This window comes from Crotalus tigris, unplaced genomic scaffold, assembly GCF_016545835.1.
Source record: "Crotalus tigris isolate CLP2741 ecotype Arizona unplaced genomic scaffold, ASM1654583v1 scf7180000024401.5802323, whole genome shotgun sequence".
NCBI classification, from domain to species: Eukaryota; Metazoa; Chordata; class Lepidosauria; order Squamata; family Viperidae; genus Crotalus; species Crotalus tigris.
Window position 1 is genome coordinate 4,258,516 of NW_024100569.1, and position 22,273 is coordinate 4,280,788.

At 37.4% G+C, this 22,273-nt stretch overlaps 1 protein-coding gene across 1 annotated transcript in view; it reads left to right on the top strand.

Annotated features, from left to right (window-relative positions):
- The first annotated feature begins 705 nt into the window (after positions 1–705).
- TMEM47 (transmembrane protein 47) overlaps positions 706–22,273 on the top strand; it is a 34,266-nt gene continuing 12,698 nt past the window's right edge. The window contains exon 1 of the mRNA XM_039329613.1: positions 706–1,137. Coding sequence (XP_039185547.1) covers positions 912–1,137 — 226 coding nt within the window. The 5' untranslated portion in view covers positions 706–911. The remainder of the gene's footprint in view (positions 1,138–22,273) is intronic.

Consider the following 22,273-nt stretch of genomic DNA (forward strand, 5'->3'; position numbering starts at 1 on the left):
AGGGTGTTTTTTTTTGTGGAGGGGGGGCATAGTTACACGTGTGGGCCTTGGATCCCAAGCATGTGTGGATGGGGCTTAGCTCGCTTTTGCATCCCAGCTCCTGGCTGGCCGCACACTAGTGCCAAACCACAGACCAGGGTTTGGGGACCCCTGCCTTAAATCATTTTGTGTGTCATGGAAAATAAAAATTAGATAATGATATTAAGCATGTGCTCCATACTGACAAACACATGCTCTATTTTCAGATCTATTCAATGTAAAATTAATTTTAAGAATCTGACATTTATCAGAAGCACCAGATTAGCTTCCTTCCTTCTTCAGACCAGAGTTACTGTACTTTCACAGAAGGTCGAACAGAGTTTCCCGACGGGACTTCGGAAGGATGTCAAGTGCTTCTAAATCCACCAAACTACATCTACTAGAAGAGCACAGGGGAAAGTGAGCGACACCAGCCTGGCGCCCTTAGTCTCACAGGACTCAAGCGCAGCCAGGAATGCGTTGCTGTCAAAAGTTGGGGACTGGCCAAACGTCCTTGGGAAAGGCCCGAGCAGGGCGCTTTTGGGAAGAAAAATGTGTTTTCGCCACCCGAAGATACTGCTCGGGACAGCTAGAAGCTTCTCACCTTTTTTCCCCCTGGAGGAAACCCTAAGAATGACGTCCACCGCTCGAGGCCGTCCCCGTGCCACCATTCGTCCCGCCCCTTCCCCAGAGGGGGAGGAAAGATGGGAGGAGTGATGTGGTGGGTCGAGCCGGGCGGCGCGATCCGCGAAGTGGCGACCAGAGAGAGCGGCCGCCTCCTTCTCTGCCGCCACAGCCGCCGCACCTGATCGGCTGGGGCTGGTGGACCAGAAGCCGCCTCCTCCCCCTCCCCCGGCTCCAGCAGGGCGCCCGGCTCCCCGAATCGCTTGCCCATGGCTTCATCCGGCAGTGGCGTGGAGGAGGTGCGCGTCTCGGTGTTGACCCCGCTCAAGCTGGTGGGGCTGGTATGCATCTTCCTGGCATTGTGTCTGGATCTGGGAGCCGTGCTGAGCCCGGCCTGGGTGACGGCCGATCACCAGTCTTATCTGTCCCTCTGGGAGTCCTGCAACAAACTCGGCAACCCGGAGACCTGGCGCTGCAAAACTACCTTGAACAGCGGTGAGAGAGGCCCCCTTAAGTCCAGACTGCTTTGTGGGGTTGCCCTTTCTTCCCCTCCCGCCGAGCCCAGCGCCCCAACCCCTAGCCTTCTTTCGGACCCCACCCAATGCAGCAGCGCTGCCCCTCCGACGCCTGGCCACGGTCACCTTTCCTGCTGCCGCTGCTCTTAGCCCCCACCGCCCCACCCCGGCATCTTCTTCGTTTTCTTCTTCTCCTCCTTTCTTCGCTTTTGCCTCTAATCCTAACCTCTTTGCTTGTCTTCCCCAAAGATGACACCCCCCCCACGAGCTCTTAAAATCTCTTTCTTCCCAAAGAGCGGTTCCTCCCCCCTTTTAGCGCACGCCCAAGCCTTCCGCTGCTCAGTTGGGCTTCCATAGCTCCGCTGGCGGTTGTGCCCCTGTGCAAGCTTCCCCTTTGCCCCGCCATTCGGATCCAGCGCTCGGTTGAGAGCCTTGCAAGTTACCGGCGCAGCATCGCCTGTCTGGGAAGCCACTTTAGAATTAGGTCTGACTTGGACACCAACACACCTTTCTTAACAATCTGGCTGGAGTCTTGGGATTCGAAGAATTCTTCTCTCATCCCAGATTCTGTATAGTATCTACCTTTTATTCAATGATGCAACTACTTTTTTTTGTTTAAGTATTATTAACCAATCTTATCTTACTTACTAACCAGCTTCCCCAAACTCAATTTTGCATTCTAATCCTCTATCTAGTGCTTCCTTCTGGATTTAGGCTTTCTGTCTGATTTCTGTTTTTTCAGCAGTTCTCCCATCTTTGTAGCCTCAAGTGAAAGGGGAAAAAAATAACCACATTTTCTTTAAATGATGCTTTTGGGAATCATCTGCTTTAATATATTTAATATACCATATATCTAATAACATAGCATACTTTCTTTGACTCAGAAATAAAAATGTTGCAGAGATTTGGAGGCAAAGAATGAATTTTTGCAAATCCTTTGTATCAGGTAATCACTTGAGATATTTCATTTGCATATTTAATTATGGAATAAATTTGAATCCAGTCTGAACAAGTGTGCAAGTGGTTCAAACAATATTTGGCTGTTGTTTCAATTCAGGTCAGTATTTCTACCTGAAACAATCCCTACACCAACTAATGGAAAGTTTTGGCATTCAGCTTCCTAAAACTGTAGCCAACATAAAGTCACATTTGATATTTTTTTTCTATCCATGTATGACCTCTTCTGTGTCTCATTCCTCAGTATTCTCTCTTTCTCTCTCTCTTTGTTGGCTGATTGGTATTTCTCCTACAGTATATTTTCTCCAGGGTTATTTCAAAAAGGAAGATTGATTTCTTCTCCCTTCAACCAAGTATATGGTTTGCTCAGCCTGTAAAACTGTAGTTTGGATTGTTTTTAATTTAATTAAATATACGACAATTTCCATAATTTTGGGAAATATTTAGAAGTTAAATTGTAACCCATGTTTAGTAACTTGTAAGTCATGAATTATCCTTAGGGCTCATTTTATTTCAAACCACATCATCATACAATAAAAATGGGTTTTCTATTGGTCCAAATGTTTATCTTACATTTTGTTCTGGCACAAATGGAAATTCTTTGCATTGTTCTAAAGAACTTTGCTTGGAAGCTTTATTGAAAGTCATTTTCTTTTTGTTTATATCTATCACTACTGCCTGAAACATTTGGTCTGAGGTGTCTTTCTATTGGGTCCTTAAGAATATACATATATTTGAAAGAGGTGTTACCATGTACAGCTACTGGAGAGTCAACTTTGTATGAGAGTTTTTTTTTCTTTTCTTTTTCTCTCTCTCTCTTGCCCTAGCCTACCCCAACACTAAAATTTATGTAGGAATGTTAGCCCAGTCATCTCCTTAGCAACAGGGTTTCTTTGCCCCATTTCTTTCTTTCCTAAATAATATCCCCTTGATTGCACAAAATCTTTCAGAAGAATTGGTTGCAAATGTGGGGCGTGGCTGAGTTTCAAATCTAGCATTCCTTTTCCATCCCCCATATTCTTTTCTTACCTTTAAATAAATTAGTAAAAACTAAATAGTGATTAATAGAGTGTTAAACATTTCCTAACTGTTTCTGATAATCATCCACCTTTTTAGCTGAGGAGCTGAAGGTGGTTGCTATGGGTGGTAGATACAATTACGAGCTCATTCCTGCATTTTCAAATGATTGATTATTGAAGAGAGTGAGTCTTTGTTGCCCTGTCATTCTGAATGCCTTCCTTCAAAAATTTTCCAGACTCTGACATTCTCTTAAGTTATATTGTAGAATGAGTTTACTTATTTTTGTTTTTAATGTAACCTAGGATTTTCAAGTTATTAGGGATGAATATTGAAGCTAATTGAACAAAACTGTTCTTTTCATTGTATTTTGGCTGAAAGTCAGGCTTTGATTGCTTTCTGCAATCTGCGAATCTGCTGTGTTGACATATCCACATTCATATCCACATATGCTCACCCTTCGGCGACAGTAAATCCTGTCTGTGTACTGGTAAAGATTCTTATTGTGCTTGGTGAATAATGGATCAGGTCCATTATGCTTCATTAGGTTAGTCTACATTGATGCTCATTCTTCATTATTACATCTTCTATTTTCTCATTCCTCTCCCCGTAAGACCTATTTTGCATATCAACCTCTTTCCAGGAAGACATTGTAAGTTGTAAAACAATTGGATATGCTGGAAAGGAGCAGAGATTTTTTGAGAAAAGGCTTTTTAACTAAGGCAGTAGAGCAAACAATATTGTGAGTGGAGAAATGGAAGGAACCAACCACAAGCACAGGGCACTGTCTTAAAATATTTGCTTTGTTGTCTTTTGAAAAACAGCAGCACAAGGGACATTATCAAGGGTAGGGATACACTGGAGCCTGCTAAAGCATATCAAAGCTTTAATTGAAAAAAAAAACCCTCTCTTAATTAAACTTCAAGTCCTGATTGTTCACAGAGAGGGCAAAACCATTGTTTTTGAAGCAGCAAAAGCCCTCTGAGTCTTTAGAGTATTTGAACCAGAAATTGTCATTGTCTGCAGTTCTCTAAGTAATAAACTCTGGTCTTGCAATTGTTTTCATAATGCAGATTGAACATCAACATATTTCTATTAATACAGAGGAAGAAAAAGGTAGTTGTGTATATGCTTTAGGTGATTTAGGAGAAGCCCAATTATATGTTTTCCTGAGAGTAAGAATGACCTTTAACTGGCACTGGTGGGTAGGAATATTTGATAGATTATTAAAAATACAATCCCATTTCAATATACCATTTAAAACAACAACAAAAAAAATACATCAAAAGTTTTAATGAAAACCATGTATCTTTTAATTCAGAACAGTTCCTTGATACCTATGAAGTATAACTGTAAACGAAAATCACTAAGATTTGATGCAACTGAGAACATTAAAATTGGTCACAGGATCTAATCCTATATTGCAATAGAATACCTGTACAAGTATGTTTTCTTTCTTTCAGTATTTAAAATGTACATAATGTAGTCTGGGTAGCATAATTGTACAACACTGTTAAATCCTACAGTGCAGAATCCTACACTCCTAAGTGATGCTTAGTGTATTATATTATACTTCAGCCATCCAAAGTTTGATGTATCAAGATTAATTACAATGACTAAATGTGGTCTTTCAGAGAAATGATTATTTTGATATAAACACATATAAAAAGTCTATGGTATGCTAAACTGACAGCATAAAATATGCAACAATAAACATTAGTAAATAGCATGATAACATTTTACAATACATTGTTATTTGGAGGGGGTTTCGTGGTGTATTATTATACAATATATATGCAGCATTTAGATTTCCAGAAACAATTTCTTATTTTTTAGAACTTGTACTGTGCAAGCTCATATTACTGAATATGTTAAATGTATTTTTAAAAAATCTTAATTATTTTCAATTAATTATTGCAGCCAATGATTTCTATAAAACAGTGGAATGTGAAACATTTCAGATTCAACTTTCATGAGTTATTACTATACATGGATTATACTTGTTGGTGTAAGTTTCTATAAGTTTCTGTTTGTGTGTGTATTTATGAAAAAGAGATTTAGTCATATATATATATATATATACACTGTATATGTTCAATAACACAAACTTCAATCTCCGGGAGAGGTATAAACCAGTTGTTTATTGTTAAAAAATATTTAAAAACAATAAAAACAACTATTTACAATGTTAAAAAAAACAACTTAGCTTTCGCTGGTCCCCTACCAGCGTCCTCAGAGTGAGGCTCAGGGGGTGGGAAGATTCTTTTTATGCACCTTGCTGGTCTAACTGCTTACTCATTGCCCGTGTGATAGGGCCATCCTTCCCGATTAACTGTAATTGCCTTGGTTGTCCCGCTTTCTCTTTTTTGCACTCCAATTCCACACTTTTCCTCTCTCTCATCCTTGTCAATCTCCTCCCTCCCAGCAACGTTGCTGCCAGTGTGCTCTCTAACCGCTTCCTCCTACTCATTCCAGGCTGCGCATTCAGACCCAGTGTTCCAAAAGGTTTGCCATCGAGCTCCCTTCCTTTCTAGCCCATTGGTCTGCACGCTGTTCCTGCCTTTCGTCATCCATTCCTGTCAGTCTTTTTTTTGGTTTCCCTCCACCCCCGGGTGCGCGCATGCTCCATCGTGCCTCATCCTTCGGCTCCGTCTGCCCACAACCAGTTGGGATGCCTATCAGCTTACTCTTAGGCTCAGCCCCTCTCATCCTCGTTAGCTTATCTCCCCCAATTTCCTTTCACACCTAGCTGTGCTCATCTCTCTGCCCTGTCTGCCTACGGTCAGTTGAACTGTCCGCTGGCTCCTCTTTAAGTCCATTATACCAGACATACCAGGCATTAAAAATACAAGAGAAGCAAGTCAGAATGCGGATGGCGCTTACCAGAGGCAGAACCAGAACTGGGGAAGGCAGTCATCGCATGGCTAGGCAAAGAAAGGATTTGGAGGGAATAGGGACGGCAGGGATGGATGGTGAAATATTGGAATCACAGATGGATGGATGGATGGATGGGGTGAAAAGGAGGGAGGACGCGAGCATGGTGAAGAGTCGCAGGGAGGAGGGACAATGAGGGGGCATTAGGAATGCCAGACCTAGCCATATGACCCAAAACACATAGGACAGGGATACCAAACAAGACAGGGTTAGCCAGGAAGGGGAAGGAGGGGGAAAGGGATCAAAGGGGGGAGGTTGGACTTAAAGAGGAGCCAGTGGACAGTTCAACTGACCGTAGGCAGACAGGGCAGAGAGATGGGACACGATCATGCACATGCACAGCTAGGTGTGAAAGGAAATTGGGGGAGATAAGCTAACGAGGACGAGAAGGGCTGAACCTAAGAGCAAGCTGATAGGCATCCCCAATGGTTGTGGGCAGACGGAGCAGAAGGATGAGGCATGATGGAGCATGCGCATACCCGAGGGTGGAGGGAAACCAAAAAAAAAGACTGACAGGAATGGATGATGAAAGGCAGGAACAGCGTGCAGACCAACGGGCTAGAAAGGAAGGGAGCCTCGATGGCAAACTTTTTGGAACACTGGGTCTGAATGCGCAGCCTGGAATGAGTAGGAGGGAGTGGTTAGAGAGCACACCGGCAGCAACGTTGCTGGGATGGAGGAGATTGACAAGGATGAGAGAGAGGAAAAGTGTGGAATTGGAGTGCAAAAAAGAGAAGGCGGGGCAACCAAGGCAATTACAGTTAATCAGGAAGGATGGCCCTATCACATGGGCAATGAGTAAGCAGTTAGACCAGCAAGGTGTATAAAAAGAATCTTCCCACCCCCTGAGCCTCACTCTGAGGACGCTGGCAGGGGACCAGCGAAAGCTAAGTTGTTTCTTTTAACATTGTAAATAATTGTTTTTATTGTTTTTAAATAACTTTTTAGCAATAAACAACTGGTTTATACCTCTCCCGGAGATCAAAGTTTGTGTTATTGAATAAGTATGCCCGGGATTTGCGACGTTTCGACGAAGTCCCATTCGTCATCTTCAGGCTGGTGTTTTCAGCTTCGTGCTTCGAGCAGCTCGAAGCACGAAGCTGAAAACACCAGCCTGAAGATGACGAATGGGACTTCGTCGAAACGTCGCCAAGACATTTCCAATTTTACGTGGGAGAAAACCCGAACAACCAAAGACCTACATACAAATACCCGCGAAAACCTCAGAAAATATATATGTATGTATGTATGTATGTATGTATGTATGTATGTATTATAAAATAATCCAAACACCAGGATAATTCTAAAAACAAAACTGTTTAATTAAAAGCTGAGCCTTTCGTCGGTCAACATTACCAACATCATCAGAGCATGATGCAAGATTGCTCGGAGTCCTTATGCTGCCAGGCAGCTTTGCGCTCAGCTCCTTGACCTGGTTACCAGTCCAACCGTTCGCTCCATCTGGTTTCTTAAAGGGCCCACGTCCTTTATTGTGTTAATGCCTTCCAAAGTTGCTGTTTCCTTCCTCCTGGATCCAACCACTCTCCAGGAGGAAGGAAACAGCAACTTCGGAAGGCATTAATACAATAAAGGACGTGGGCCCTTTAAGAAACCAGATGGAGAGAATGGATGGACTGGTAACCAGGTCAAGGAACCGAGTGCAAAGCTGCCCGGCAGCATAAGGAGGACTCCCAGCAATCTTGCATCATGCTCTGATGATGTTGATAGTGTTGACTGACGAAAGGCTCAGCTTTTAATTAAACAGTTTTGTTTTTAGTATTATCCTTGTGTTTGGATTATTTTATAGCATGGATTTACCCAGGATTCATATTTTTAGCATAATTAGAGACTATATATATATATATATTTCTAAAATTTGGATTGCTAGCAAAGAATTAAGGGAGAACTGGAATAGCTATTTCAAACTCTTTAGCTCTTTTCAACCAGACATACCCTTCTGAGATTCGAACCTGGGCTGTCTGCATGTTAGGCAGCTGTATTAACCTTTAGGCCACAGGCTCTGTCTCGCTTTTGCCAGCTGTGTTAGGGAGGGAATATATATAGTCTCTAATTATGCTAAAAATATGAATCCTGGGTAAATCCATGCTATAAAATAATATATATATATATGTATATATAACTCTGTTTTTTACCATTTGTAGATAGCAGGAATGCTTGTTTGCTATTTGCAAATAGCTCAATAAGACTGGTAGTTCCTGCTTACTATGAAAGCCTTAAAGAATGTAAATTTAATTTTGTTAAGGCCGAAAAATAGTAGCTAGGAAAAACAAAGTTAATATAAAAAATTACCAAAGCAACTGCCATGTTTATTTTTCATTTGTATAGATTTCCTTTTAAAGAAAGTTTTCATTTAAAGCTTTCTAGAGCATAGCATATATGCACACTCACAAATACACAAACACACTTTCACATACACATGCCTAAATCAATCTGTTTGATGATATGGAGTACACTGTATGATGGTTTCTTCATGGAAGGCTATGGACTGTAATCTATAATGCTGGTGCAGTGAGAGTTGGTAGATTATTCTCAGCTTCCCAGTCTAGGGAAAGGAAAGTCACCAGCTCCAGTTTGTCTAGCTAGCTTCTGTATTTAAAGTAGAATTAGCCTGGGGATCTCCCCCTTTTTAGGGCAATAATGAATGGCCAAACTATTGGTTCTTGTTAATGATATAGAGATATAGATAGATATAGAAGATAGATAGATAAATCTATGATAGATAGATAGATAGATAGTTGTTTTCTGAGGTTTTCGCGGGTATTTGTATATAGGTCTTTGGTTGTTCGGGTTTTCTCCCGCGTAAAATTGGAAGTGTCTTGGCAACGTTTCGACGAAGTCACATTAACACCAGCCTGAAGATGACGAATGTGACTTCGTCGAAACGTTGCCAAGACACTTCCAATTTTACGCGGGAGAAAACCCGAACAACCAAAGACCTATATAGATAGATAGATAGATAGATAGATAGATAGATAGATAGATAGATAGATCACCCACATTCAGAATATTAGGTCATTTTTTTTTACAGAAAGGTAATTGTTCTTTAAAGACATTTTAATTTCTGTACATTTATACATTTGATCAACTACACATGTGTGCATAGAAAAATACTCTTACAATTTCAAAGAATCCCATTTTTGTACCATGTGCAAAAATAATATGTAGCATTTGTAAGATTGCTTATACCCTATACTCCATAAAAGATAAACTACACATAGCTTTTTGAATTTTTTAATCTCTCACTGCTAGTTGGGTGTAAAGACTATACAATATATAGCACCTGGGAAAAAGATGTTGAGACTCCAGAAAGAGTGCAGAAAAGAGCAACAAAGATGACTAGAGGACTGAAGGCTAAAACATATGAAGAACTATTGTAGGAATTGGGTATGTCTTGTTTAAAGAAAAGAAGGAGTAGGGGTGACATGATAGCAGTGTTCCAATATCTAAGGGGCTGTCACAGAGAAAAAGGGGTTAACTTATTTTCCAAAGCACCAGAAGGCAGGCAAGAAGCAATGGATGGAGATTAACCAAGGAGAGAACTAACCTAGAATTAAGATAATTTCCCTGACAGTTAAACTAATTAATCAGTGGAACTGACTTGCCTCCAAAAGTTGTGGATGCTTCAACACTGGAGGTTTTTAAGAAGAGATTGGGCAACCATTTGTCTGAAATAGTACAGGGTTTCCTGCCTGAGCAGGGAGTTTGGACTAGAAGACCTCCAAGGTCCCTTTCAACTCTGTTATTTTTTTTTATTTTAAAAATTTTATTTGAATTTTCAATACATATAATGCTTTCCATACATTATATATAAAACTAAAAAAAAGAGACAAATACCTTTAAAATAAGACCTTAGGTGTCTCTCGTCTATCTCCCCCCGACTGCATCCGCCCTCTCAACCTTCCTTCCTTACTTCCCTACTCCCTCTCTCCTCTCCTCTCCTCTCCTCTCCTCTCCTCTCCTCTCCTCTCCTCTCCTCTCTCCCCTCACCCCTTCCTCCCATCCAACTTCCTTCCTTCCCTCCTCCTCCCCTCTTATCCCTCTTCGGATACAGTTCAGGGGAAATACCCGAACGGCACCTCCCTCTAAATTACTCCATCTATTTCATACTTTAATATTTCTATATATACTTAATCCCACCCCACCCCTACCCCCCTACCCCCCCATTTCCCAGAGCAAAATACAGGTTTATTATAAACAAAACAAACACAATAAAACAACAACAACAAAAAATTATACAATAAACAAATTCATACATTACCCTTAACTCTCTCTAAACTAATAATAATAATAATAATAATAATATAATATTATTAATATTAATATTAATATTATTAGGAACTGCTTCCATCCTGCGACAATATCTGTAATACCATCAAACATCCACATCTGCCTATCCCAGGTCCTGGGTAAGGACTCGATAGGTAGACAAAATGCCAAATCCAGTCTGAACATCTGGCTGACTGTGCGATGATCAATAATAATAATAATAATAACATAAACAAATCTACTATAAATCAAATATTATAAAAATCTATAAATAGTAATTATAACTTCAAGAAAAAATTAATCATAAAATAAGTGGAACTTTAAAGTTCCGTATTTATTCTGAATATAATCTGTCCACCTTCTCCACACTATAATAATTTTTTCTTGTGTATGGTCCTTTAAATAAGCTGAAATTTTTGCCATTTCCGCTAAAGTAGAAACTTTAAGTGTCCATTCTTCTAAGGTAGGCAGTGAATCCTTCTTCCAATATAAACCTACAAGTAATCTTGCTGCAGTTATTAAATTCAACATTAAAATAGTTTCATTAACATCTAAATCCATAAAAATGCCCAATAAAAATAGTTGAGGAGTAAACTTTACCTTCTTTTTAAAAATCTTTTGAATGTTCCACGAAATCATTATCCAGAAAGCTTTAACCTTCTTACAGGTCCACCAAACATGAAAGTAAGTTGCATCAGTTCTACCACACCTCCAACATTCTCTGTTATTCTATTATGAAGGATCCTGACCTGCAGTTGTGTGATCAACTAGAGGGAATTACTTGATGAGTTTAAAAAAATGTTCAGAGGGAAAAAAATAGTCTATACCACAATAATTTATTTTTTGGGAACTGCTGCTGTGTAGCAGTTAAAATTTAATGCATCCTACACCTTTAAATACTTTTTAATTGGACTTCCAAAGCTTAAATGATGCTTTTAATGCTAGTGATAATATAAGTAGACTAAATATTTTATGAGCTTTATATTTAGAACCAAGTAGATAGCAACCTTGACTCACTTTGTGTTTATCTTTTGCAAAAAGATGATACAATAGGATTTATATTCATATTAAGTCATAAAAGAGACTTGCAGCATCATATTATTTTATATAACATTGCTTTTTTCAATAATACAAGGAATGGGAATTATTGGATCATAACAGGTGACATTGCAGTAATCTAAGAAATTTTTCATAAATGAATCTAATATCTAATCAATGCATATAATACAAATTCAAATCAGTCTAATGAACATTTTTCAGTTGTATTTATTATGGTATGGTAACATTGTATTGCACTGGAAACAATGAGATTAATCTTTGATTGGATTGGTGATATCTTAAGGAAGTGGACTGACAGGAAAAACTTTGGTCAGATATCCATGTTCAATATGTGGATAGTGGAAGACAGAGGCTAAAAAAATAGAGTAGAGTAGAATAGAGTAGAGCAGAGCAGAGCAGAGCAGACTAGAGTAGAATAGGTTAGAACAGAACAGAACAGAATAGAAGTCTTTATTGGCCAAGTGAGATTGGACACAAAAGGAATTTGTCTCCGATGCATTAGCTCTCAGTGTACATAGAAACAACAAAAGTGATAGATCATAGATCATAAAGTATAGTTACATTCATTAATCATAAGATACTAATAACAAGTGATAATCATAAGATACCAATAGGAGAAGGTAGTAGGAAAGATGAGAAAGATGAGAAGATGAGAAGGATAATAGCAGTACAGCCTACTTCATGGGTAAGTAACTTTAGGCCTAAGACACTACTGTGGGAATTAGGTGTTCAGCAGAATGATGGTATCAAGAGAGGGAAAAAACTTTATGTCTAGTTGTTTTGGCATGTAATGCTCTATAGTGGTGTCCTGAGGGGAGAAATTGAAACAGTTTACATTCAAGATGTGAGGGCTCTGTAGATATTTTCTCAGCCCTCTTTCTGCTTCATGCAGTGTACAGATCCTCGGCGGAAGGCAGGCTGGTTGCAATTGTTTTTTCTGAGTCAAGACAGGGGAGGAAACACATAAAGAAACTTGAGAACCAAAATCTTGAATGTACTGTAAATATGATATTGGTATTTCAGAATTCAGAGTTAGCTTAGTTACTCGTATGTGACAGCAGAAGGTTTAAGAAAGAGAAATGGAGCCTAAGAGCAAAATAGACTTGATTCAGATGTTTCATAACCACAACTTTTTGTATACATTTACCTGCACAGTAGTTCTCCGCTTATGACCATAATGAACTCAAAAATTCCAGTGCCAGGCAAGATAGTTGTTAAGTGAATTTTGCACCATTTTACAATCTTTCTTCCCACAGTTGTTAAGAGAATCACTGCAGTTATTAACTACTTCTCCATTGATTTTGCTTGTCAGAAGGTCACAAAAGGTGATCACATCATCTGGGACATTGCAACTGTCATAAATGCATGCCAAATATTTAAATTTTGATCACATGACCATGAGATGCTACAACAGTCATAATTCAATATTTTTAGTGCTATTATAACTTTGAACGGTTACTAAATGGACAGTTGCAAGTTGAGGACTTTGCCAACTTCTCCCTAGTTTTTTCTAACTTACAGAAACAAAGGATATCCTTTTGTGGATCTCCTATCTCATAACTTATTTGATCAAAGTCTTGGGATGTAGTAAACAGCCTGAATATGTCAAGTAAAAAACTGCAGGTACTCTAAATCTACATTCTATTAATGTTAAATGAAGAAGGATATAGATACAAATAATAAAAGTTAAGAAACTTTACTTATGTGTGGCAAACAGAACTTTAAAAAGACACACAAAAAGAAACTTCAAACCAAAACTAAATTAATCTGTCTTGCTTTTAGCCTATTCAGATTTACTGATTAAGGTTTCAGATCAAGTGGAAGACCAACTCAGTTTAGAATAATACTATGCCAAAAAGGTTTTCTGCCTCTTCCCACCATCCTCATTCAATTTGAAAGAAAAGAAACAGCTCTTTATTTTTTTTTTGTAAAGAAGAAAATTTTGTGAAATTTGAATCAGTGAAATATGTTAAATCTCAAAGAAAGAAATTATAGACACATTATATACATTATATACATTATAGGTCTTTGGTTGTTCGGGTTTTCTCCCGCGTAAAATTGGAAGTGTCTTGGCAACGTTTCGACGAAGTCCCATTCGTCATCTTCAGGCTGGTGTTTTCAGCTTCGTGCTTTGAGCAGCAATGTGTGGTCTTAGCTGTTTCTTCCTTTTAACTGCCAGTGGGGGTATGAACTGATTGGGTGGGAGCTTGGCTGTGTTCTGATTGGGTGGAGGTGTGTTCTGAATGGTTAGGGGCTTGGCTGTGCTCTGATTGGCTGGGGGAGTGTTCTGTTTGGTTGTGCTCAGGTTAGTCTGAGTTGCAGAGGGGTTTAAGATTTTGGGCTGCCTTGTTATTTTTTGGCTTCGCGTTCGTGGTCGTGCTTCCTCTTCATGGAGGGTGTCAGTTTGCTTCATGTATGGATTGGAGGGGTTTAAAGTGGCTAATGATGCAGCTGTGGTCTGGCTTCTGGTTTGTGGTCGTGCCTCGTCATCGGTGTGGCTTTGGGTTTGTTTTTTGCGTGGATGTGTGGTGGTGACCTCCTGTGTGGTTTTTGTGAGTGTGGGTCTGGTATCATTTTTTGTGTTAGGGAGTCGTTTGTCAATAAGGGCGGGTTTATATATATATATGTTTTCTGAGGTTTTCGCGGGTATTTGTATGTAGGTCTTTGGTTGTTCGGGTTTTCTCCCGCGTAAAATTGGAAGTGTCTTGGCGACGTTTCGACGAAGTCCCATTCGTCATCTTCAGGCTGGTGCTTTCGGCTTCGTGCTTCTAGGAGCAATATGTGGTTGTGTGGTTTTAAACCCCCCGGCAACTCAGACTAACCTGAGCACAACAAAGCCCCCACCCAAACAGAACACTCCCCCAGCCAATCAGAGCACAGCCAACCCCCAGCCAATCAGAGCACAGCCAACCCCCCAGCCAATCAGAGCACAGCCAAGCTCCTAACCAATCAGTACACACCTCCATCCAATCAGAACACAGCCAAGCTCTCATCCAATCAGTTCATACCCCCACTGGCAGTTAAAAGGAGGAAACAGCTACAACCACACATTGCTCCTAGAAGCACAAAGCCGAAAGCACCAGCCTGAAGATGACGAATGAGACTTCATCGAAACGTCGCCAAGACACTTCCAATTTGACGTGGGAGAAAACCCGAATAACCGAAGACCTACGTACAAACACCCGCGAAAACCTTTAGCAAGGAGACCTGTTAGGCAGATTTTTTTTCATTTTCATTTTTTTATTTTTTATTCCCTATATTGTGTTATATGAAATGTGACTGCTAAAAAGCCAACACTGTATTTTGCTTTAATGCATTGGAATGAAAAGTAATGGCTGATTATTGTAGGAAATATCAGTTTTAAAAATAGAGTAGAACAATTCATGCTTTTAACAAATGCTATGCTAAGAAATGTTGAAACTGTGAAAAGATAAGAGACGAACTATTTTAAGTTTCTAAAAGGAAAGAAAGGCCATTACTGAAGCACTGATAAACCAAAGCTTCGAAATAGGAGAAGCGCACAACCCTGTTCATTTGGTCAGTCTTACAAAAATGATTCTGGAAATGTAAAGCTTATCAGATAAAGTAAACTTCAAATAAAAGTCACCAAGATGATTAAATATTGAGCAATATTAATTTGCATGTTACCAAAAATACTCAAAAAAAATTATCTCCAAAACACAGTGGTTTACAGTTAAATAAAAAATGCAGAACAATGCATAAACTGAAAATAGTGGGATTTAAAACAATCATTATGTCTACTTCCTGATTAAGTCTGATCCGTATCTTTGAATATTTGAAAATTTGAAAAGGACCACTGTATCTTAATGCCATATAACATTCAGTGTCTTCAAGTATTGATTAGGTATAAATCTATTTGAAGTAGTGTTCAAATGTGCCCTAAAAGATTCAGATTATGAATGTATTCCCCAACTTTTGGGGCCTAAATGTGCAAGGAAGATCTACATATTACATCTACAACCAACTGTTCTTCTTCATTTTTTTAAAAAATGTTTAAAATCTTTCCAACATTTCAGCTGTGAAAATGTGAAATTAAATCATCTTTCTAATAAAAGTAGGTGTTCAAGTGAATAACCAAATATATAGTGTAATATATATTCTTTTGGTGCATCAGAATGAGTAAATGAAATAAAATCAACAGTTGTGAGAATTTATGTATTTGTGCCTTTGAGTCAGTTTTTAGGTCCTGTTGGCTACCTGAACAAGTCCTTGCAATTTTCTTGGCAAAGTTTTTCAGAAATGATTTGCCATTGCCTCTTTCCAAGAACCAAGTGATTGGCTCAAGGTCACCCAAGTGGGTCAGTATTTAAGATGGAACTAGAATTTACAGTCTCCTGGTTTTTAGCCTGAAACCTTAACCACTGTACCAAACTGGCTCTGTATAAACAAGAAAACATTGTGCATGTACTGTAAAATATGTCATATTGGAAAGATTAATGAATCTGATTTTATCAAATGATGTTATATGGAAATCTAAGGGGTTTGTAAGAATACATTTGGAACCTCTAGTGAGTGCCATGTTTATATCATTATAGTCTGTTACTGTGTTTATATCATTATAGTCTGTTACTGATAGATAATGCAATGTGGCATCTTACATCGATTAAAGTGCTTTGTAAAAATTCTGCTTAGTCTGATATTCCTAAAAGAGCTAATTTCCTTCTGGAAATTTGAAGACTAGGACTCACTAGACAACCTAGGACCTGTTGGGTCATCCTTTCAGAGATTTTTCCTTACCAGATTCTTAGTGCTTTCAATAAGGCATTGTACATGATACAGAATTAGTTATAAAATAGGCAGATATATAAACATTTTAAACAAACAAACAAACAATGTTTGTTTGCTAGAGCTTCTAATGAAAAAGTTCTTAAAATTCAGCGAGATATTCAGAGATGTGTCTGCCTTGAAAGTAGCCCATGTTGAGCTCTAAAGCACAGTCAATCATCAGGAGTTGGCCACAGGAAATGTTTTGTAACATTTTGCATTATGTCATAAATATTTTATGACAATTTTTATGTCATAAATGTTTGATAAAATTTGCCAAATTTCAATTCCACAATAGTCATGGGTTAGTTAGCCTGTAAGTTAGCCCATCTGATGTACTTTGGTTTAAAAATGGTTGCCCTGGGATCCACTATTTTGCCCAAACAGAGGTTATAGATACAAGACTTTTAATAGTATATAGATTTTCATGGAGGAAACTGTTGAAAGAAAAGTCTTCATCATGGTTCAGTCCAAGCTGGGAATAAACAACATAGCGACTGCTTTAGAAAGAAGGTTGCAGTTTATTGAAAGGGAGAGCCAGACAGAAAGATGTCTCTGGAAGAAAAAAGAGAAAAAGCTCATGTAGTAGGGAGTGGTGGGTTTTTATACCTCTTGAGCCTTTTGTTTGGAGTTGTTCCTGTGGCATGAACTTTGACCTGAGTCTGAGTGTGCCTTTCTGGTATTCTGATGGTGGTGGGTTAATTTTATTATGTTCCAAAATCATATCCTGCTTCCCTGATGATGACTGATGACTCTTAGATTTTTGGTGTGAGGGATTGTTGATTCTAGGGATCTTTCTTCCTAATCCCAGTTTCCTGACTCCAGTCTTTTTGACAAGATTATCACATCTGCTTTTTTGCAGACTTGGTTTCTGTTTGGGACAGAGAGATTTGGGGGAGGGGTTGGTTTCTGCCTTTAAAATCCTTTAGGGAAATATATTCTGCCTTTTAAATATTTCCAAAAATATTTCTTTCTCTGGGGGGGGGGCTGACTTCCCACAAAATATAGATTACTCTAGAAACCAGCTTCATCTTGAATATTCTTTATAGTTCAATAAAAAACAAAAGAGGCAATTCTGATTATAGCCTTATAGCTGTATGATCATATTGGCATGAACTTTTCATTTGGCATGGACCTTTCATTATCCTTTGGCAACAGGAATATAATGCTTTGGACTTAATTTAAAGCAACTTTTTAAATATGGTTATTCTTTGATTAAACCATTGCAAATCAAGTTCTGAAGCTCCATTATGTATCTGTTTAAGATACGTTGACAGATGACTGTGGATAATCACACCATAAAGTCTAGAAGCCTTTTAGGAGAGAGCAAAAAATTGACAAAGTATTGTTAAAATTTGGAACACAATTGCTTTGAAAGCTTCTGATTAACTTTATTACACTTGCAAATCTTGACAATTAAAAAGTCAATGCTGCTCCTTTGCATGATCACAAAAGTGCTGAGAGCAAACAAAAAAATATTTTCAAAAATGTGCTATCATTTCATCTTAGATCTAGAAATTTCATATCTCTGTCCATGCATTTTAGTTAAAATAATTAGCCATACCTTTTTAGCCATAGCATATTCTTCACCATTTCTACTTTGTAGACAATTTCCTGTGCCTGCTGCCTTATTTTATTTATATATCTAAATATTTAGTACTTCAGAGTTGCCTAATATCTTGTTCACTTTCTAAAAGAAATAAAGAAAATGAAACAGTAAAATGGCATTTATGTGGTATTATAACATATTAACTGCCTCTTATTCTATGAATCTTCACTGAGGTGTAATATAAATATTGAACTGAACTTTTAATTGTTTAATTGTTCATCTCATTTTTTTATAATAACCACTCCATAAACAATCAAAATGACAAAAGGCAATAAAATGGCTCCCAAATCTACATTTTGATCTAAAATAGATTTTATAACGTGTATAAATGTAGAATCTACTTACAGGTCAGTAGAAAACCTAGCAGATGATTTATTAACTGCTATGGTTTTTTAAAAAGAAGAAGAATGTTCAGCTAATTTAAATAAAGGACTTTGATTCAGACCAGTGTTTTTCAAATTTGGCAACTTTAACATATATGGATTTCAACTCCCAGAATTCCCAAGCTAGCAGTTCTGAAAGTTGAAGTCCATACATCTTAAAGATGCCCAGTTTGAAAAATACTGATTTAGACTGAACTGTGCTAGTCATCTCTCTTTTGCAGACTAAATCCAGCTATATTCATTCCATAAAGATATAAAAACTATTAACATATGAAAATAAAAAGCATTTCACAGAAGAGGTCATTTGTTTTTCATCTTAGAAAAGAAAACCTATCTGCAAGAGAGGCCTAACAGTTCAGACTTCCTCTCTTGAATATTCACATTTAGCAAGGTCATACTGGACAGCTTAGATTTTGTGGGGGAAGAAGCATTGAGATCAGCATATACATCTTGAACTTCTATGTGTGATTAATGCATGATGTTATTGTTGTTGCTAACATCTATACATTAGAAGTGACTCTTTTGAATTGGGCCTTTAGAGTCACACAGAACATTAACCTGTACATTTGGGCTGGGAAAATTTGAGCCAGAGTCCCTCACCTGTGGCTAAGTTAGTATGAGTCACTTGGAATTGGTTTTAAGGACAGAATGGGCATCTTAATTTTAGGTGAAGAAATGATGTCAAAGGGAACCTTTAAAAAACTGGAACTTCCTATGTTATCACTTGGAAAGATTTTCAGAGGCAAAATACTGTAGCTGCCTTGATCCTTTCTTTGCCCCTAAAAATCCTAAAGGGCACTCCTTATAACTCAGAATACCCCATTCCTTCTCTCACTTTGCAGGAGATCATATTGTGAGAGCCCAATCCTGAGTATATAGGTCATAGCATGTTCCTCAGGATCAGTTGCCCACATTTCACTTTGAAACAGCTTATGTCTGTAGCTTTCCTTAATATGATAACATTTCTACTTACTTAGATCGTCAGATTGTAAATTATTTCAAGAAGTTTCAATTGCTCTTGACTTGTCATTTCATAGTAAGAATTTTATATTGCATTTAGGGAAGTGAGCTAGCAATGTTTATTTTCTAAAAATTTCAATTAAAAACCTGTTCAGACATTCCCTTTGCATCTTCAATCCAGTACAGAAATGGTGATCAGTCAATTCCTTCTTCTAAACATACTAGTGATATACGCTAATTGAAAGGATAGTCTCCTTGGTTAGAACATAGTTATTTGCTGCAGGAAGCTATAGAAAGAACATTGGTAGTAGAGAATGCCAACTAATGTTGAAGTGTTTGCATTTTCTGGAGGATTGTACAGTACTGTGTTGTAAGCAGAGATATTTTGTAATATCAATTATCAGGACAGCTAAGACTTGAGGAAATCATTCTGTGCCCCTGCATTAACTTGACTAGATAAAGAGAATGCCTGACGGAGACTTGCTACTAACTCAGACCACTTGAGACTCACAATCTCATAGTGGGTACTACAGAGAAATGCATAGTTTTGTGACTAGTATTGGGGGAACCTTTCACTAAATTATTAAGTGTGAAAAAAGGAGGGATAGAAATTTTAAAAATCTCATTAATTTGTGTCTTAAGGGATGTTGACCCAGCTTTAATTTGGCTATTTATTAATAACATATTTCAAAATTTATATAACAATTCTAGAACAAATAATTTATTTATCTATATTTTATTATATTTTAAAAGCTCCACTACCAGCTGTTCTGATGTTCTGCTGGCAAAAAACAGACAAACAAACAAAACAAAATGATTTTTTTTCTGGAAGATTTTTGCATTATCTTCCTACTCCATTTTAGGAATACAAAAAAGAAAAGAAAAGAAACCATGGAAAGACATTCATAAAATCATTTATTTGCATGAATGGTCAATGCATAATGATTTGTTGTCATCTGGAACAATTGCAGGGTTATTTATATAGGAGCTAATTCATTTGTGGAATTCTTTAGCACAAGTTCTGACTGTGGCCCATAAATTGAATAGCTTTGAAAGGAAAAAGAATAGATCTATAAAGGACTAAGTCTTGAAGACTTCGCCTTACCTCTGCATTGGATATATGTCTCCAAATGCAGGAGAATTGGTGAAAAAAAAATATGTTTCCATCTTTTGCTGGTGAGCACCACAGTCATCTGGTAAGCCACTGTAAGAAACAAAATTCCAAGTTGTGATCAGAACCAACAAGGCTTCTGTTACGTATTATGTCTTAGCTGTGGTGACCTTTGAGGAGTTCTATAACTCTCTGAGTAATTCATTTTGAACAAACATTCCTGTAAAATTATTTTAAAATACATTAAATTAGCAGCACAAAAATTATTAACATTAAAAAAGTCAACAATTGACCACTGGCACGAAGTTTTATGCACATATATGGCATTTTAAATTTCATCAGAGTGTAGAGTCTCACAACTACAAAATGGAGGTCTCTAATTTTAATACTTAACAGTTAAAACACTAGCTGTTAAAATCTCAGGTCAAAATTATTTAGCTATTATCTGATTTTATGCCATCAGCTATAAATCTTAGTGCTCTATTACCTTTGCTTCTGTTTTTTTATGTAATATATATAACTGTCTGATTGGATAGTGTGCAAAACAATTTTAAAAACTGGTAATTACATTTAATTTAAATAAAACAAACTGGCCCAGGCCTGGAACTGTGATAAAAGTTTTGAAGTCAAAATGTTTAATTTTTTAAATAGTAATTTTATTATAGATTACAATTACATCAGTAAAAAATAATAAAGTACAAACTATAAAAAAGAAAAAATGGAAGGGCTAGAAATAAACAATATAGTAAAGAAAAAGAAAAGAAATATATGAAGTAGTTCCCACTTCCCACATTCATCATAACAAGTATAAACTATTTTACCACTTTCTTTTAAAATACATCAAGTGATCACTTCTTCCCAGATTCCATTTCTTATGGAGTCTATAGGCTATTGTTTAAAAATGTACTTCAGTATATCCAACTTTAAAATATTTTGCTTCATTCTGTAGTTGTGAGTTGGGTTTGAGTCTTCAGTTTCCCTAAATCCTTGTAATGTCCAATTTTAAAGTCTTGTACAGTTTTTTTAAATTTTTTTTAAAACAAATGCATAATCCCATGGGTAGCACTTGTTATGATTAGTTCCAAAATCTTATTTCAAATTTACCTGGACCTTAGTCCATTTGTAACTTTTTAAAATCAAAATTTCAGTTGCCCTTTTGCTGTTTATTTTTTCAAAACTTATATTTAAAACTTTTTTCACTAAGGACTGAAGGAAACTCACCTGGTGCATAAAACATGTTGATCCAAAGGCTCTTAATAAGTGAGAAGCAGTTAACAAGCAATTTCTGAAAGGATTAAAAAAGGAAATACTATACAAAATCAGGGTCCTTTTAAAGGTGCTGAATACAGTTTGAGCAAGATGGGTATTTGTTTGTCTACCAGACCTTTAAACCTGCCAGAGACTGTTATCTTGCTATCTGCTTCTGACGAGCAGCCATCTGGAGCACTTACGAACAATCTCAAGTCCTCTACTTATCTGGAAAGGAATTATTGAAAACCCAGTCTATCCACTGGATCTTTATTTTGCTGTGGTTCTTGGCTCCATTTTTTGCAGAGCCGTCTTCAGTCTGCCATTTCTTCTCTGGATGTCTTAATTTTGAATAATTCTAGATCTCACTAACATTAGAAAAAGTATTTTCAACTATGAAAAGGCAGTTAGTGGGCTCTATTTGCCATTGGAATATGTCTGGTAAAGTTAGAATATGAAATAAAATTTGGATGAAACATTTAAATTTCAAGACATTTTGTATATATTTAAAATAGTATTTCCTTTTTTTTTAAGGAAATGAGATTATAAATGTTTAGAGGTACATGTAGATTAAATAAAAAAATAGTTTATCAGTCAGAGATACTGTTAAAATCTAATTGATTATATGCCATCAAAACATTTTTTACTATCAGCAGTCACATATTCTCCATGATGTCAAAATTTACCAGTCCTCAGAAAATTATTTTGCTGAAGTTTGTTTTTTATTTGAAAGAATATTCCTAGTGATCTCCATAGGAACTTACTA